General features: G+C 40.1%; 2 protein-coding genes across 7 annotated transcripts in view; both read right to left on the bottom strand.

The window, feature by feature from the left end:
- Positions 1–467: 467 nt before the first annotated feature.
- slc66a1 (solute carrier family 66 member 1) lies at positions 468–6,346 on the bottom strand. 3 transcript variants are annotated; one of them, XM_030734792.1, is made up of 8 exons: positions 6,212–6,346; positions 4,976–5,209; positions 4,754–4,883; positions 4,256–4,343; positions 3,917–4,071; positions 3,734–3,826; positions 2,857–3,042; positions 468–2,154 (listed from the first exon to the last, which is right to left on the bottom strand). In XM_030734792.1, the coding sequence occupies exons 2-8, from the start codon at positions 5,164–5,166 to the stop codon at positions 2,068–2,070; spliced, it is 930 nt and encodes a 309-aa protein (XP_030590652.1). In that variant the 5' UTR covers positions 5,167–5,209; positions 6,212–6,346; the 3' UTR covers positions 468–2,067. The 3 variants fall into 3 exon arrangements, with proteins under 3 accessions (XP_030590652.1, XP_030590651.1, XP_030590653.1); XM_030734791.1 differs by lacking the exon at positions 6,212–6,346 and adding an exon at positions 5,574–5,681; XM_030734793.1 differs by lacking the exon at positions 4,976–5,209 and having other exon boundaries at positions 6,212–6,321.
- A 576-nt stretch (positions 6,347–6,922) lies between these two features.
- Positions 6,923–18,868, bottom strand: part of trim33 (tripartite motif containing 33) — a 34,006-nt gene continuing 22,060 nt past the window's right edge. For 2 of the 4 annotated variants that reach the window (XM_030733432.1, XM_030733434.1), the window contains 8 exons: positions 18,366–18,498; positions 17,972–18,035; positions 16,269–16,422; positions 15,611–16,041; positions 15,141–15,252; positions 14,989–15,063; positions 11,996–12,148; positions 6,924–7,678 (listed from right to left, as the gene is read on the bottom strand). In XM_030733432.1, the coding sequence (XP_030589292.1) occupies positions 7,457–7,678; positions 11,996–12,148; positions 14,989–15,063; positions 15,141–15,252; positions 15,611–16,041; positions 16,269–16,422; positions 17,972–18,035; positions 18,366–18,498 (1,344 nt within the window). In that variant the 3' untranslated portion in view covers positions 6,924–7,456. Of the gene's footprint in view, positions 7,679–8,411; positions 8,463–11,995; positions 12,149–14,988; positions 15,064–15,140; positions 15,253–15,610; positions 16,042–16,268; positions 16,423–17,971; positions 18,036–18,365; positions 18,499–18,868 lie in introns of all 4 variants that reach the window. The other 2 variants (XM_030733431.1, XM_030733433.1) reach the window with 2 other exon arrangements.

The following is an 18,868-nucleotide window of genomic DNA, read 5'->3' as shown; positions in this document are numbered from 1 at the left end:
ACTCCCCAGCATGTTTAACAATCTCTCTGCCACTGTTTCACAATCACCCCCTCCCCTCAAACACACACACCGAACCCTTAATATTTTTTGTTCTGACCTTACTTCCTCTGTGGGTGGGCCCTTAGTGTTTTCAGTGCATTATATATATTTAATAGTGAGAGAAAATGTGTGGGTACGCGTGGGTGTGCAACTGGGAGGCCAGTGTGAATCTGCTAATGAAGAAAAACAACAAGGCCGTCAAGGCCTCCCAGAAGCAGGTCAAACACGGTCACTGGGGGTTCAGGTCAGTGAAGGCAAAGGCCGAAAGGTCAAAATTAAGGCTGAGAGCAGACCTTGACCTCTACTGAGCAGGAAAAAAAAAAGTGTGCTGTCAAGAGAGTAACTGTTCGAGAGGGAGAAGCTCCAGAGAGGGTTTTCTTTTTGTCCCAAATGACTCAATTAAGACTTTACTCAAAGTGAAAGCAGCCGAGAAAATGTGGTCTTCATGACTTTGACTTTAATCTTTACAGTATCATAACACACCAAAAACCTTTAACAATCCTGAAGGTACTGACTTTCGTGTCAAAATGTGCAAAACACTTAAGAAATGAAAACGCATAACATGAACAAAGTATTGAAAATCTGTGCTAAGAGATGTGATTTCATCACCAGTGCAATCAAAACTGGTCCATTCATGGCACTTTGTGCAACTGTCAATTAAGACTGACTAAATACAAATGACTTCTTTGTCCAATTAGACACATCTCTGTATTCACCCCCCCCCCCCCCGATAACACAAGCTTCAGGAGTTACAGGAGGTGTTCTGAAACACTGTAAATGAGATCAGACTCGTTTACAGAGATCAGGGCTTCACGCAATGATCAGACAACTTCAAGCACCAGAATAAAAAAGAAACCTCTCAGTGGCATCAACAAGTTTCTGATATATGTGCGTTGGCATCATATCAAGAGCTCAGGAGCCGTATTCACACAGCTTCTTAGTAAAAGAGTGGCTCCTGCTGACAAAAAGACGTGTGACCTAAAATTGTCAGAATTCTTAGATTTAAAAAAATACTTTTCCCTTACTGTTAAAACCTTGGTCCTATTCACAAAGCATCTGAACCTCCAGGGAGCTGCTTAGCGAAAACTGTAAGGAGTTGGAAAGATGACTTCCAGCAGGCTTAATGGTTTCTTAAGAAGTGGAGACAATACAATAGAGGCAAACTAATATCCAAGCAACAAATAATGGCAAATTTATCGCACAACAGGCTCGATCATGCAGAGATGTTTGTGTTGATTCTTGTTAAAGATGAGCTCACACCACTATAGCACCACAAATTAAAGTGGCTAAAGGTGATGAAGCTTGGGTCTGTCACACACCATTAAAGTCCTTCCACGGTATCATTTTGTGACACAGTGCAGACTCACAAAAGGCCATTAATGAGTAAAGCAGGCACCCCCGCTGCTGCGAGAAGCCGATTATAGAAAATTGAACCTTTTTTTTTTTTTTTTTTTTTAAATCCATTATAATAAAATTGATTAAGCAGTAAAATTACCAGCATGATAATCAATCTAAGCAAACGCATAACTACCAGCGTATGAACAGGCTACTTATGATCGACCTATCACACCTTCTGAAGAAAGGCAACAGGTCCACCAAACCTCCTGAATAGGATACAGGTTTCAGCCCCTTATTTCAGATGTTTTTCCAAGTCGTTCGTAAACTCCTAATGTTTTACTCAAAATTTCCAGTCCGAGCTTGGAGTTCTCAGATTATCCTCAGTATGTTTGTGAATACAGTCTCAGGCTGACAGGAGGAGTTTTCATCCGTGTCTGACATGTAAAACCTTTAACTGTCCCTTAAAAACTAAAAGTTAAGCTCACTAAAAGTGAAGAACTTTAACTGCCGTTGTACTAACTAGACACAAACATTGATTGTAAACATTAAAAAGGATCACAGCATAATAAATACATCTCTAAGATTAAGTGTACAGTTTAGATCCCGATGATGTCAGAAAGGTGGTTATGAGGATTCCACTGACATCGCGTGTTTGGCCGAGTCCCACCAATGAACTGTGAGTGTGCTGGTTTAGCTCCCAATCAGAGGTGCTGTCTCATCGTGGTTGAGCTCCACCCGTGGCTGAGCGTTACGGTAGATCATGAACTGGACAGAGATCTGAACAATGGTGTTAAAGAACATTAAGAAAAACTGTTTTTAAATGCAAAACCAGACGCTACCCACTCCTTCAATTGGTTCGGTAAATATTTGACCATAAAGTAATGAAAGACAAACACCATAATTTATAGTATAAAAAAATAACAGAGTTTACTGGTCAGCAAACTGGGCTGATTATCATCAACCAGAATTAATAGAAACATTTCCACTGTACCGACCCGTGTGCTAGTGCTGATTAGTTTTTAGCTTTAAATAAACTGCATAAGACGATGACAGCAGAGACATACCCTTAGATAAATACTGACCACAACCCACAATTAGAGAATCAGACTGATCATGTCGTATGTTCACTAAATGCCAGTCATCATCAAGCCACATCCTTCTGCACTGTCATTATTAACCAAAAACAGACTTCAGTCTACCATTTCAGTGCAGTGCAAAGAAAGAAGTGGCCTACAGGAATCACTGGGGGAGCTTTTATTGTCTCGTTTCTTTCCTAACCACAGACCAGCTTCCCTGCAAATATTTGGTCCTTTAATCCTCCATACCGTGTTTCGATACACAATCACCTAATTCCCTCTGAGGAGCTCTGCTGTCTTTCAGCTCAGCGTTTCATAAAATGTAACACATAACTGTAACTAATGTAGAAGAGCCCTGAGGCCCAGCATCACCTTCCATGATTTATTCTCTTTTAAAGGATACGATGAGGTCTAAAGTGAGAGTGCCAAGGCTCCCGATGAGCCAGGGCAGGTGGTGGATTAGGTAGCTGCTCTCACCCTGGCCCAGGTCAGGGTTCTTCAAAAGGACGCTTAGGCCATATGTAGTGTTTCCAAGGATGACCAGTGCGAACAAGAAATAAGAAACTCCTGCTGTCGACTTCCTCTTGAACTGTGGGGGAAAATGAGACAACAGAAAGGGGAAGTGAAAAAAAATTTTTTTTAATTTAATTAGGAATGCATGACACTTCATAAAGTCACCACGTATACAATTAGATGCATCAAGGTTTGAACACCGAGACATTTTGTTCTTGAAGGTGAGTGCAGATGCATCTTCACTTTAAGTGCAGAAATACTGCATTAACTGCAGAGTTTACTGAGTAAAATGCAGCTGACTCAGGTTGACGTCAGGTGACAGACTTAGCAGTCGTAATAGTTTTCCACTTACAGTGGAGTCTAAAGATGGCTTCTTTCACTTGACCCACATTTTGGGATTTACAGCAAGAACTTTAGGATTAACTTCCAATAACTTTTTCCTTCTTAAATAAAGAAATACTGAAGAAACAGCCCACACACATCCTTGAGAGGGAAAAAAACAAACACATTACTGAATAACAATAAGGACTTTTTCAACTTCTTTGACTAAAGCTAAAATGTCTGTGTTTTAAGCCTACATTCAACATATATATATGAGCTTGAATATATGTTTGGTACACAGATATTTGTATTACACTGTAATACAAACAGTAATGGGGATACTTGTTCACACAGGTATTAACCTTATAGACTGCTGCCTACAGTATGCAGCATGTAGAGCTGAAATATTTACACATTCATACCCAACCCTACTTTATCATACTCACATTAGTGTATATCTGTGGAAGTCTGGAAAAGAGGTAAAGGACTGATGACAGTGACCCAATGCAGAAACCAATGATCTCTTTAGTGGTAAAAGGCTGAAGGAACAAAGGGGCAGATGCTACATTACCACAGAAAAGAGAACGGCTTTCTTCAAACCAGTAATTCAACAAATGATCAGGACTCACCGTGACAGCGCTAACACTAGAGGCTGAGAGCAAAGAGCGACTTCTAAACCCAGAAGAAATGATTTCCTCCTGGGTGCCTACATCTGGGAGCTGGGTGAGGCTTGTGACAAAGCATAAGATGCAGAACACACCCACCACATGCAAACCCGTCCTCCCTGGTGAAAAGACAACACTTGGGTTACTCAATCAATAAGAGAGAAGACAAGCACAGAGTACACAGATTAGCCTCGTGTCACATCGATAGCACAGATTTCTAAGCAGGGACCCGAATAAGACATAAAGGAATTGGTTCTTTATGCTGAATGTGGAAAACTGCATGGCAAAAAACAAATCACTCACTTTCAAAGGCTTTGCGCTTCATCTTGTAGTAAGTATACATAGCCAGCATCACCAAGTCAGCCATTACGTAGTAAATAGCTGTATATTTCTGGATGACAGGTATAAAGAAAGACAAAACAAGTCAGAGATCAATGGAAAAAACTGATTTCCTTAAACTTAGTTGTCATCCTGGAATTTGCTTTAAAAAAGCAGTTTAAAAATGTTGTGTGCATTTTTGCTTCTGTACAGTCCAATGTAAAACTAAAACAAGTTACTGATCAAGAAACACAATTAGCTGATATAAATGTAAATGCAACACTTTTTTTTTAATGAAAGAAATGTAAGCTGTGACATTTTACAATTTTATTTTCTACAAATACAACAGAGCATTTGCCACTGTTTTTGACATTTTCTACATTAAACTGCTGTTGTGCATTAAAAATACAAAGAAATTAACTGACAGCACTGTCATGGGAAACAACCTCACACTGAGGTAAGGCTCACATCACTTCACGTTACCTGAAGCGGAAGCTGATCTGCCAAAAAGGAGCCAATCAGATTACAGGAGTCACCTGCCAACCACAACAGCAGAAACCAAATGGACAGGGCTCTGTCCATATTCCCAGTTTTACATGAGTTGTAATACTGCCTGTAAACAGAAAGAACAGATGGAAACATGCAGGACATTTAGTTAAGTTCGTGTTTTCTCTCAGAGCCACAGACACCATCACAAACACTTACGGAAACGAAGACACCATGAAGCAGAGAATGGACAGGAGGCCGAGGTAGACGCTGGCCATATCCCTGGCGTCCTGGGCACATTCCCCAAACCCTTCCCAAACCCATTTGGACCCATTAGGACACAGAGAAGTGAAATTTTCTGGAGTGGTCCATCCAAAGGCGGTGCGTGTGAGGACTCCGTCTGTAGGCATTGTTCTTCACGGAGAGCGAAGCCTCTGCAAAAACACCTTCAGCCTGTGAAGACAGCGCTTACTGTGTGAAACCGATACTTCCAGATTTTCACCACACGGTCAGCACCAGCGCTTTAGGCACCGCAAAACAGCATCACATACGGACCGCACACTTCAATGTAACCACCTTCAAACTGACTTTACGGACGTCTGAAACTAAATTAAAGACAGCCGCTTCACCTCCACATTCAGCTGTTGGCTAGCGTCGCTATTTTTAGACAAAACACAAAAACAGATAGTGTTAGCTCCTAAGCTACCAAGCAGCATCTGCCTGATAACCGTTTACTGGATGTCGTAGGCGGCTTTAAGATGGATAACGTCCTCAAAAGACCCCACTCAAATTAACTAAAGTGTCAAATTCATCTTGCCTGTGCGGTGTCAGCGCAGTCCTTAGCAAAACAGCTTCTCAGAAATCGCAGCTAGCAAGCGATGAACAAAACAAGTCTGCGTCTCTGAGCTGATTGGTGGATTCTCACAAAGGAGTAGCGAGTCATGAGTCACGAGTCACGTGACTCGCCGCTCCAAATTAAAGGAGACGGTCCCTCAAACTACACGTTTGAGTTGGGTTCAGACAAAACCCTGATTTTAAACCACTACACTTTTTCACATATTCATTTTTAGATAATTCAATTCATTAAAATGTCGAGAAGGAATTTTTCTTCTTCACACAATTCAGGTTGTACAGTATGAAAAGATCAATAGTCAAAAAAGTGTTTAGGTTGCGGGACATGCATATATCAGTATGTTTTCGTGTTATTGTCACATACCTGCAGAAGTGGGCCTCACACATTTCACATACACTCATCACATATCACCAAGTTAAAGTGGATTGTGTGCCAACATTAGTTATTCGAGCCTTTATTGGTCACTATAACTGCATTTCAGTAGGCAGTCAGACTTTAAAGTTAGCTCGAGAGGATAAATGAGGCAGTTTTGTTAGAAGTTACAAAATGGCCAAATATTACAATAAAAATGTTTTTGAAATATATAAAACACAATCTATTACCCTATTTGAAAAAGCCGATCAACTCCAGCGTCAGACGTTGAACCGGAGCGGAGCGACAGGATTCCTCATTTCCTCATTAAAAAGCGCTGGAAAATCGTGTCAGCTGACAGGTGGTTGACTCAGCGCCTAAACTGTGCAGTCAGCGCCCTGGTTTTTATTTCCCAAATTTCCGCCGTCACGTGCTCTTAGTAGACAAGTTTGGACCCGAGGAGACGCTCAGGTTTTTTATGTCAGTGATCACAGCAACGAGGAGACGCCGAGGTCGGTCTCCGGTTTCCTTTAAAGGAATGACACTGCAGCGGTTAAAAAAAAAAAAAAAAAGAAAAAAAAAAGAGGAAACTGTTCATTTTTCATACTTCACACGTCATTGACTGCCTTTTAGTTACTGTCATGTGTATGAAGGTTGTAGAAAACGTCGAGAGAGGTTAAAAGAATCGTTTATTACTCAGACCTTATTTAATGTGTAGTAGTATGCCTGAAGACCCAGAGCAAATAATTACAGCTGATGCGTACCTGACTGAGGCTCAGGCTTTTTGTGCATTGCCTGTCAAAGATAGGTCTATAACTGGACTGGAGACTTTTTACCGCTGTGAGCACAAAGGGATACCCTGAAATCATACATGCAAGGCCCAAACTAGTATTATTCTCAGGCTGAGATGCCATCAAGACAACAGGTTACAGCAGGTAAACCTATTCCACACCACACATTTTCTTCGTTATATTTCAAGAACAGGTTTTTATTGATGACGCACCCAAACATTAATACGGCAGGAACACCTTCAGAGGGCTAGATTCTCTTATTTACATAACGTTTCCACAAAGTCATACAAATACTTGGTAGGCTTCAGCTCAAAGTATATATTTAATACATTAAACAGAACAGGGGATCTCGTTTTTATAAAGCAATTGTCACAACAAATCTACATATGAAAATGGATGATAGAAAAGAAATGACAGATTGCTAACTACTGCAAAACAAGGCCTACTTAAAAACCTGTACAAGCAAATCTGAATGTCCATGAAATGAAGAGGAAATGCAGCTCTTCATCTTTCAGTCCTCAAGAGTTCTCAGAAAAGCAGACGTCTAGTGTAGCTGGGAATAATTCTTTCAAAAGGCAAGGATGAGATAAACCAAGCTTCTTCTACAGAATCTCATCATTTTTGTGTCTTTCCTGTCTCCAAAGAGAAGTGTGGGATGTGAGGAAGACAGTTTTTCACTTCTCCTGTTTCCTTTGTGGCGGGCTCTCACTTGATGTGGACCACTTTCTCATCCGTTTTCAACCGTTTGCGTCGGGGCTGTATGAAGTCGTCCTCAGAGTCGTCCGTGTTGTCGTCCTCCTTTTCTTTTTCCTGCGGGGACTCGGGTTCAGCCGTTTCAGGGAAGCTTTGGCCTGGGAACATCTCCTGCAACTTCTCCTCAAAGTACAGGCTCACTGCCTTGCCAGATATCGCCATCTCTGATCCCGCCTGCCAGAGGAGGAGGAGGTAGGAAAAGGAGTGACATGAAGGAAGACGGTGTGAGAGTGCCATTGGGCAGGAAGAATGAATAAGTTGAAGCAGGGAAGAGGAAGAGGAGAATGAGGAGACAAATTAGATCTGGTTAAGACTCCTGATGGCAGGGTAACCCCGGCTCAACCTTGCTGTACAGAGCAGGGATTTCCTGCCTCCCTGTCCCACTGTGGCTCCATGAAACATTTCCACAATTAATGGAAGAAGTCAAAATTTCAGTAAGGCCAGTTTCACATGCTTCCACAGAATTCAGTGCTCTTATCAACCAGAGGGGTCAAATACAACATCTGAAAATTTAAAAAGTGGTTGAAAACCTCTGACGCCCACTACTAACATGCACAAAGCAAATATTTGCATGTTAAATAGAAAGAAAAGCCTAAATGGCAATCTGCCATCCATCACCAAAGTACTAACACAGCCTCCACCCTTTCCAAAAACAAAAGCTACCAGATAGAAAGTACTATGGCTTACAAAGCAAATGTAAACAATAATGACATTATAAAATACAAGCAAACAAATATTTTTAGACTTATTTATTATGAACCTCAAAACACCCTCTAATCTAACACACAGTCACCTAAGGAATTCTCTACACTGGGATGGATAAATGGGTAAAAACATTTCTGGGAGCCTCAGCAGGAGCCTCAGTGGGAGGGGGCAGGAGATCTGCACTCCATTTGAAACTGCTTACCTGTGTATTAATCTGTTTCTCCTCATCATAAACCTGGATTATTCGAGACATCTAAAAAGGGGCAATAACATTACAACAAAGACAGTGAAGTAGCAGGGGGGGAAGAAAAGAGTTCACAGCATAGGCAGGTAAGATAATAACAGATCAGGAATCTGTTCAGGCCTTCTGTGCTCGAACACAAGGTGTGCATCCCCGGGTCATTACTGCAGAAATTAACAGCAGGTAAAGATCTCACCGGACACAGGAAGTGACAGAGAGCTACTGATAATTTTAGTAAATCCCAAGTTTACTTGTCTGGAATATTTTTCTGTATCACCAGCAGTCACATCTCCTGTTTTATAACCCCAATTTCAAAAAAGTTGGGACATTATGTAAAATGTAACCCACATTTGAGTCATAATAGAACAAAGAAAACATAAATGTTTAAACTGAGACATTTTGCTATTTCATGAAAAACAGAAGCTCATTTTGAATTTGATGGCAGCAACATGCCTCCAAAAAAAAAAAAAAAAGCTGTGACAGTGTCATGTTTACTACTGTGTAGCATCCGCTCTTCTTTTAAGAACAGTCTGGGAACTAAGACCATGAGACCAGCTGAGTTGCTGGACTTTTGGGAGAGGAATTTTGTCCCATTCTTGTCTGATATAGGATTCTAGGTGCTCCACAGTCCTGGGTCTTTTTTGCCAATTTTTTGTTGCATGACACTCCAAATGTTTTCAGTTGGTGAAATGTGTGAACAGCAGGCAGGCCAGTTTAGGACCAGACTCTTCTACTATGAAGCCATGCTGCTGTATGCAGTTTATCATTGTCTTGCAGAAATGTGCAAGGCCTTTCCTGAAAAAGACATTTGGATAGGAGCATATGCTGCTCTAAAACCTGTGTATACCCAGGGTTCTAGCCAGTAGGTTGAGAATTTCAGCAGTTAGCTACCAGAACAGATCGCTATTCTAACAGTTAGCTAGCAACACGGCCATTAGCAAACAGTTGTCCGGTGTCCTTGATGCACGCTGGCCTGTGAAATTTTTCTGGCTAGAACCCTGTATACCTTTCAGTATTGATGGTGCCTTTCTAGATGTGCCAATGCCATAGGCACGGATACACCCCCAGAGATGCAGGACTTTGAACTGAGTGCCGATAACAAGCAATATGGTCTCTCCCCTCTTTAGTCCAGAGAACATGGTGTCCATGCTTTCCAAAAATAATTACAAATTTTAATTTATCTGACCACAGAACAGTTTTCCTCAGTCCATTTTAAATGAGATTTGACTCAGAGAGGACAGCAGCATTTCTAGATCATGTTCACATATGGCTTCTTATCTGTACGACAGAGCTTTAACCTGCATTTGTGGATGGCACAGACAGTGAAATCTGGAAGTGTTGCTGAGCCCATGCTGTGATTTCCATCACAGAATCATGTCTGTTTTTAATGCATCTAATCTTGATTTTCGGCCTTGTCCCTCGTGCACAGATATTCCTTCAGATTCTCTGAATCTTTTGATGATATTATGTACTTTACATGAGATATTCAAAGTCTTTGCATTTTTACATTGAGGAACATTATTCTGAAATTGTTCCACTATTTGTAGATGCGGTTTTTTGCAGATTGGTGAACCTTTGCCCATCTTTACTTCTGTGAAGCTCTGCCTCTCTGCGTCAATGTTTTCATACACAATCATGGTACTGGCCTGTTGCCAATTAACCTAATTAGTTGCAAAATGTTCCTCCAGCTCTTTCTTTTTAGTACCACTAACTTTTCCAGATGTTTGTTGTATCTGTCCCAACTGTTCTGAGACATGCTGCTGCCATCAAATTTAGCTAAGATTTTTCATGAAATAGCAAAATGAAACATCTGGAATATTTTCTATCTTCCACTGTGAATAAAATATGGGTTTATGAAATTTGCAAATCATTGCGTTCTGTTTTTATTTTACATTTTACACAGTGTACCAACTTTTTGGGGGTTGTAGCTTCAGCTTTGAAAAAGCTCATCTCTGATATCTCTTCACCACTGAGATGTAATAAATTTATTTTTGGGCAACCATAGCATAGCAGCTTTGCCATCAAACAGTAAATTAATTCCCAACCAGTCACACCCTTACTGTCTGTCTCTTGCCCCACTCTCTTCTGTGTTTCCAATCTATCGGTGCTTCTATCCAAATAGAGGTGGTATAATGCCAAAAAACTACAAATTAATTACTTAAGTTCAAGTTTATACTTCACAACTAACACACCACTGGAATGACTCCATCGTATATTTGGTAACCAGCTAAATATAGTATTCCCAGAAAACTCTAATAGCATTATCCAAGGCTTCAAATAATCTCTCGAGGATTTTGCCTCAATGAACTAGATGGGACCAGCGATGCTCCTAGTTTAGTAAAGCTTTCCATCATAACCTCATAAGCCTTTGAAAACCTCTATTCAAAGCTTGTAGGAAGGTTTTTCTCGTCAGGCTCGATGAGCATTCTCTGTTTTTGCTGTTTTGTATTTTCAGATATACTCAGCTGTTGATTCTTATCAGAGGAATCCAATTTATTTTAGTAAGGGTGATTTCTCAGGTTTTTAAAACTAATAATGGTATTAAATCTATCTTAACTACACGTCAGTCATTACTCACTAATTAACAGCTTACTAATCACTTTCGATTGAGTTCTCTTATTACATTACAGTGATGATGTCGAGCTGAAATTTATTTTCTATGCCATAATATTGCATTCAAACTAATCAAACGATGTTTTGACCAAAGTCCTTCACAGATGAGAACTGGAAATGCTGTTAATTTCAGTCACACTGTATTACACCTCAGATATATGGTGAGGTTGTGCTGCATGGCTCAGAGTGTTTACAATCACTACTAGCCCAAATAAATTTAGTCTCAAGGTAGGCTGAGTCCAGACTTCTTGATAAAGCAGATGTGCCCTTGAGTTGCTGGAGGGTGTAATACATAAGCAGTGTACTTTATAGTAGATCCATCTAGCTAATATCAAGCATGAGCATGTGCAGCTGTTTTCCAGTGCATAAAGGTGGCGCATAAAAACAGCAATTGAGCCCACACTAGCATTTCAGTACCACAAAGCAACAAAAATATATACATCCATTCTATGTGAAAGTGCATTATTCCTCCTAAGGATAATGTGCATGAAGATTATATGAAGTGTATTAAAAATATACAAGTAATCACAGCCATCCATTAAAAACAAACATGTGGGTTTTCATTATAATGCAGAAGGTGTTAACAGGGTCACAGGGTGTTCTTGCAGCCAGTGTGAAGAGAGCACAGTGACACTCACTCCATCCTTTAACAGCCAGTGTTAGTAAGTGTACAAAACTGAACACAAATTGCAGTCCCTAAACACCCACTTCCATCTGAAATACCAGGCAGTCTTCAAAATCAGGTTAGACCAATATGATGGTTTGCCTTGTATTGTTTGACCATGAAAATGGTCAAATAATTCAATATTTTTTTTTTTTTTGAATCAGCAGGCAATTCAAATTTCAAACCATATCAGTCTAACCCATGTCTGCATGCACACACACAAGCAGGTGCCATTCCCCAAAGCAGTCTCAAGACTCATGCTGCTCACCTCATTGTATTTTGCGCAGTTCTTGAAGACCAGCCGCATATCGGACACAAACTCCTGGATAGACTCGTAGTATTGGGAATTCCGCAGCTGCAGCTTCTTCTTCACCTTCTTTAGGTCCATGGGCTGCTTGATTATCTTGTAATAGTTGGGCACCTAGTAAAGCGGGTCAGATAACATCTCAAATTACTTTACATGACTGCAAAAACTGTTCTTTTGATCCTAAATGAGTGGCAAATAGCAATGTGGCTTGCAGTGCAGCAAAATGCAGTGAAAAAAGATTTTAGAATTTAGGGATTTCTTAAACAGCTGGTGAATGATCAGACTTTTAAAGTAAAGCATTTCAAGCTACAACATGCATTTAAACACTATCATAATCCACAGAAAATCAGCCATCTTTCACTGCTTAGCTCTCACTACACAACTGTGACTAGCAGTGGTTTGCAGTCATGCCGTACTGCATCCAATGAAAAACATTAGCGCAGCAATGATTGAGTATATAGAATATGTGTCTATATACATAATGTATGTGTGTATATAGAACACATCAAAAATATGGGCCATGATGGTACTACCATGAGTTCAACTAGTGGGGATTTTTAATGTCTGTAGCAGGAGAGCCTAGCCTTTGGGCCTAATGTGGTCATTTTAACTTTGAATTTCTAAAATCCAGATACTTTTAGGACAGGAGACCATAACAAGAGGACGACCTCACTTTTTAGATGGCCTTTAGCGTCTGCAGTGGGTGAAACCAAAAACAAAATTTTATTTTTAAAATGTTAAACTTTTTTGGTTTGGCATTACTGTTGCCTTTATTTATAGACAGTAAATACAGACAAGAAATGTGAGGCAAAAGCAAAGAGGAAGACATGCAGCAAAGACAAGTGGCTGAGACATCTGTCCCAGCCAGTGTAAACGCTGTGGTCAAACCACAGGTTTCCTGTGATTATGTTCCCCAAACCACAGGAAGATCTACCCAAATAATTTGAAAATATGAATGTGGTACGATATTGTGGTAATGGAGCACAACAAAAACAGAAATCAGTAAAAACATTGTTTTTTTTAAAAAAATGGATGTTAGTGGAAACAGTTGCCTGAGACACGTTAAAAAAACAAAACAAAAAACAAAACAGAAAATAAACATACTGTGCAAAAAAATAAATAAAGGAACACTTTAAAAACATATCAGATCTCAATGGAGAAAAAAAAAAATCATGCTGATATCTATACTAATAATGAACTGAGTAATACATTAGGAACAAAAGGATGCCACATCGTTTGATGGAAATGAAAATTATCAACCTACAGAGGGCTGAATTCAAAAACACCCTGAAAATCAAAGTGGAAAAAATGATGCAGATGCAGCAGGTTAGTCCATTTTGCCAAAATTGCATTGCAGCAACTCAAAATGATACTAAGTAGTTTGTACCACCCCCATGTGCTTGTATGTATGCCTGACAACATCGGGGCTCCTAACAAGACGAAAAATGGTGTCCTAGGAGATCTCTTCCCAGAGCTGGACCAGGGCATCACTGGGCTCCTGGACAGTCTGAGGTGCAACCTGGTGGTGTTGGATGGACCAAAACAATGTCCAGAGGTGTTCTATCGGATTTAGGTAAGGTGAGCGTGGAGGCCAGTCAATGGTATCAGTTCCTTCATCCTGCAGGAATGTCCTTCATCCTCTTGCCATATGAGGCCAGGCATTGTCATGCACCAGGAGGAACCCAGGATCCACTGCACCAGCGTAGGGTCTGACAATGGGTCCAAGGATTTCATCCTGATACCTAATGGCAGTCAGGTTGCCGTTGCCTAGCCTGTAGAGGTCTGTGTATCCCTCCATGGATCCGCCTCCCCAGACCATCACTGACCCACCACCAAACCACTCATGCTGAATGATGTTACAGGCAGGATAACATTCTCCAGGGCTTCCCCAGACCCTTTCACATCTGTCACATGTGCTCAGGGTGAACCACCTCTCGTCTGTGAAAAGCACGCAGCACCAGTGGTGGATCTTCCAATTCTAGTATTCTATGGTAAATGCCTCCGAGAAATCTCCATGGTCTTGAGACTGTGCTAGGAGACACTGCAAATCTTCTGGCAATGGCATGTATTGATTTGAAGGAGTTGGACTACCTCTGCAACCTATGCAGGGTGCAGGTATCACCTCATCCTACCAGTAGTGACACTGACCGTAGCCAGATGTAAAACTTGTGAAAAAACAGTCAGAAAAAATGAGGACGGGAAAAATGTCAGTGGCCTCCACCTGTTTTGGGTGTTGTCTCATTGTTGCCCCTCTAGTGCACCTGTTGTTAATTTCATTAACACCAAGGTGGCTGAAACTGATTAACAACCCCCTCTGCTATTTAACTGACCAGATCAATATCCCAGAAGTTTAACTCACTTGATGCTATACTGTGATTAAAAAGCGTTCCTTTAATTTTTTTGAGCAGTATATTTTCACCAATACTTTCATTGCAATATTTGTGCAAACATACATTTTTTTCCATTCTTGTATGCCTTAAAGGATTTTATGAGTTCAGAAAATAATGAGAGCACCAAGAGCTAACTTCTCAATTATTAATCATACACACACAAAAAAAAAGCCAAATGAAATAATGCCAAAATATATATATTTTAAAAAATGTTGGCAACACAGGGCACAAATTAGGTGCTGCCATTTGTTCAGTGCATTGCAAAATTTTCCAGGTTTGCAAAGAAAAAAAAAAGTGTGTGTGTGGGGGTGGGGGTGGGGGGGCATCCAGTGTACCCATAAGCTGTCAGTCAGTTCTACAGTAATCAAGCATTCATTTATTTTCTTGTGTGTATGTGTAAAAAACAAACAAACAAACAAAAAAAAAAAAAAAAAAAAAAAAAGACAAGAGTGAATGTCAAATAACACAAAATGAGGAATGATTAAATTTGCCAAAAATTAGCACAAGGAAGCGGAATCTTTATGGGAACAATGGTGAGGTGACACAGCTGACAGAACTACTTACAGAGCTAGGAACAGGTTCCCTAAAGCCCACGCTGAGCTCGTGACAGAAGACGTACAGCAAGAGACGTTCACATCTCTGCAGATAGAGGAAGAGAGAATTAGTTGCCTTGTTCCAGTCATGTCAGTGTAGATTAATGTGGCCGTTGTGCTGACCCTTTGGTCCTCAGGACTCATGCTTTGCTCTCCTTTGCCTTTCCTGCTGTCATCACAGTACTCTATTTCAGGGTTGGTTATACTCCGACAAAATGTGCAGAGAAAGTCGCCCCTGTGACACAGAAACAACACGCAGCACATTCAGAATCATGTGGAAGTGCGTTTTGGGTTTTCATGTGATAAATGTGTCTTATAGTATCAGGCTATGACTATCATTCAGGTACTTAATTTGTAAAGGTCTTTACTTTTTACTGTTGCAAATGTGACTTCTGGTAATCCACCAACCTGCATTTCAACTTTGCTGTTCTGCTTTTGGGGACCTTATTTTGCATTTATGCTTTAGTGACGCTAATGTTAGTGTTACCTCACAAAAATAAGATTTTAATCAAAAAATTTCAGAGGTGTGTTATTTTTGAAAAAGCTGTCCCATCAATTAAAAAATAAAAAAAAACTTTATACTGATCACTTACTTTGGGAAGATTTTTATGGTGGGTACGTGGCATTTCATGTGGAACACTTTGGGGCAGCGGTCACAGCACAGCAGGTCACCGCCATTGATACAAACAGCACACCAGTCTTCATTTGGGTCATCCTCTTTCCCTTCAAGATTCCCTGCTCTGGCAGAAGCCTCACTTCCTTTGGTCTCTTCCCCCTTATTTAAGTTTCCATTAGTGAGTGGAGCAACTGGTGTGCTACTGCTGTTCTCTGTGGCTGACGAGGTAGTGGAAGTCATTGTGGTCGTGGAAGAAGATGGCGCGGCTGTACTGGAGTCACCGAGTCCAGAACAAGGTGTCTCAGACTGAGGTTCTGTTTTGATGCGCTCGCCTAGAGCCTTAAGAGCATCTTGACCTGCAGATACAGCTCCTAACACAGGATGGGGGCTGTTCTCTGGACTGCTCATCTTCAAGGGAAGAGCACACATAAAACAGACAATAAATGTGTGCCTTAAAATACAGACAGACCTCCATTTAAATAGAATGGAGAGATTTTGTCTATTTAATAAATATTGTTTTGTTAACAGTGTTGTTGTATCACTTTCTCAGTTGAATTTACACTGCAAAATACTGTGAATCAGTGCAATATGACCACATTACAAACTTAAATAAATTAAATTAAGTAATACCATACCATGCAGGCACTCCTTCCACCATCTTTGCCCCGCTCTGTCTTCAGAGAAGAAGCCGGACAGCTGTAGCTCTCATCTGTACCAGGCTCCTGCTTCACCCTCACCTGTTCCACCGCAGCTCCACCTCCTGGTCCTCCCCTCCCCGCAGAACTACAGCTGAAACATACATAAAGCCAAACCAATTATTATAATACAATTGCTTACACTCATTAATGATGCATAACCAACTTATTATTATGAATAAACCTGCATAATTAAGTTAGCCAGAACAGGAATCTTGTTCTGAATCAGACTCTTCGTGAAGCACTAGCTGTTATATACAGCTGTCAATGGTTAGACTTGAGTTAACCATGAGTTAGTTATTTCAACTGAAATAACTGTCTTTGTTTTGCACTCTCATTCTCTGTTCCAACAAATGTATTAAAAAATAAAGAACGAAAAAAATGCAGGATTTCTGAATGAGAAAAATGCTTCTTGTTAGACGCAAAGCTGTCTCTGACTCCTATTCCAGTCCTTTTACAGTTCTAGTATTAAGGTGTAAATGATGTTGTAAAGATGAAAATTAAATCTGCCAAATTTAACATCAACAATGAAAGCATTGCATGGGACAAAGAACACCTTTAGCACATCCTGCCCAAAGTTAAGGGGTTCAAAAGTAACTGTGCAGACAGACATTAAGTCAAAGAAAAACCATCATATTTAATCCCTTTCTTTCTTCCCAGTGATATCCTGGATCTACAGAGATCAGAAGAAACTGGTGATGCTCTACCAGGACTTCATTTCAGCTCGTTTGTTGTAATAACTTTTTGCCTTGTCTGTTTTTTTGAGCACACGGAGCACAGCTCAGTCAGACTGCCAAGAGGTGACTGATTCAGCCAGTCAGAGGTATTTTTTATGTGGCTGCTCTGGCAGCATTTCAAAGATGATGAAGAGTCTTACAATTAGTTTTAATGCATTTGGCTGAATCACAGCACACAGAAGGCTTCTGTACACCTGAGCACTAAAATCATCAGTGTGCCAGCAGTTCCACTGATTGCCCAAGCCATAACAGAAGCACCACTAAGCTTGAAAGATGAGATGGTATAAACACGTTGTTGCTTTTCTTCTCCACAATTTCCTTTTCCATCATTTTTATAGAGGTATATTTTTGTTGCATCAGCCCAAATCCACCATTTTAATGGTTTCTTTCTGTATCTTTGTACAAAGATGCAAAAAAAGGCATCAAGCATCCTTGACTTTTCTGTGAAGTCATTTTCTTCACAAAGCAATTTATCATTCTCATCTATCAGGACAAATAAAAATTTCTCCTGAGTAAATGATTTGGAAAACAAACAACCTTCACTACATCCACAACACATTCATGCTTTTAGCCTTTTGCTTCAGTCTTCATCTAAATGGCACCCTCTTTATGTGCCTGAACTAGAACAGTTTAGTGTAGGTTAGTCCAGTTATTTTTGAGCCCAATTGTGCACTGTGTGTTAAAATGAAAATGAGCTATATATATATATATATATATATATATATATATATATATATATATATACACATGTAAAGGTTTATATTATAGTGGATCCAACACTTGTATAAACTTCTAGTAAATCAGACACCCTTTGCTACAGGTCATGGAAAAACTTGTACATGAGCAAATCTTTTCTTTGAAACATTATTGGATGTGTGTTAATAAAACAGCCTCATGCTTTCATACCTGCCCCTGCTGCCTGTGCTGGAGTTGCTGGAAGGCCGTGCTGGCGTATGGGCATTAGACAGACCTGCAGACATGGGGGGGATAAGACACTAGTGATCGCCTCTTATTCTGGGAATACATTCAAGCTCTTTAACATGTACACAGTATTTAAATAGGAAAAAAGTGAAGTGAAATTAAGAATAATGGATATAAATCCAAAACTATTAATGCTGCCCAGATTTACCATACACTGTATACAATTTATAGCAGCAATGCTGTTAATCCTGTATTACTGTTGCATTACAATTTAACACATTTTTAACTTTAGAAGGCAATAAAGCACAAAATAATATTTTAAAAAGACATTTTTAGATGCAAATAGAAACCCCTGTCCTTGATAAACCGATGTGGGTACCTGAAGATCCAGGAGAGTGTGTGGATAGCCCAGGTGAGGGGTTCATGTCCACTGAGCCTAGCTGAAGCTGTGTGCTGGCTGTGATGTAACGAGAAAGAAGGTTCCCAAGGTTGCTGGAACCTGCATCCTCCAACTAAAACAACAACAACAACAACAACAACAAAAAAAAAAAAAATAGAGAGAAAAAGAAAAAAGAAATCTGGATATCAACCAGGGGACCCACCACCAGCCACAGACAAATACCACATCAGACCGTTTTCCTGTTTCACAATACCACTCCTGGTCACATGGCACATTTTACACACATATACAAATTCACACACTGCTTATTATGTTTTGAAAATATCTCATTTATGAGACTTTTAAACCCAACCATCACAGACAACATCTTTTTTTTAGGTTCAGTGCTAATAGCCATAAAACCAGATAACAAGGCATGCTGGCTTTTAAATGAACTGCAGCTACACTGGAGGCTAAATTTCAATACTTATTATGTAGCTATG

This window comes from Archocentrus centrarchus, chromosome 7 (genome assembly GCF_007364275.1).
Source record: "Archocentrus centrarchus isolate MPI-CPG fArcCen1 chromosome 7, fArcCen1, whole genome shotgun sequence".
NCBI lineage: Eukaryota > Metazoa > Chordata > Actinopteri > Cichliformes > Cichlidae > Archocentrus > Archocentrus centrarchus.
This window is presented reverse-complemented; position numbering and strand designations above follow the sequence as displayed.

Excerpts from the sequence above, each read along its gene's own strand:
- slc66a1 (XM_030734792.1), bottom strand. The coding sequence starts at position 5,166 with ATGCCTACAGACGGAGTCCTCACACGCACCGCCTTTGGATGGACCACT. Across the intron at positions 4,884-4,975 it reads TTCATGGTGTCTTCGTTTCC|GCAGTATTACAACTCATGTA; the intron begins GTAAGTGTTTGT and ends TTCTGTTTACAG. Across the intron at positions 2,155-2,856 it reads CTCTCACTTTAGACCTCATC|ATCTCTGTCCAGTTCATGAT; the intron begins GTATCCTTTAAA and ends ACCATTGTTCAG.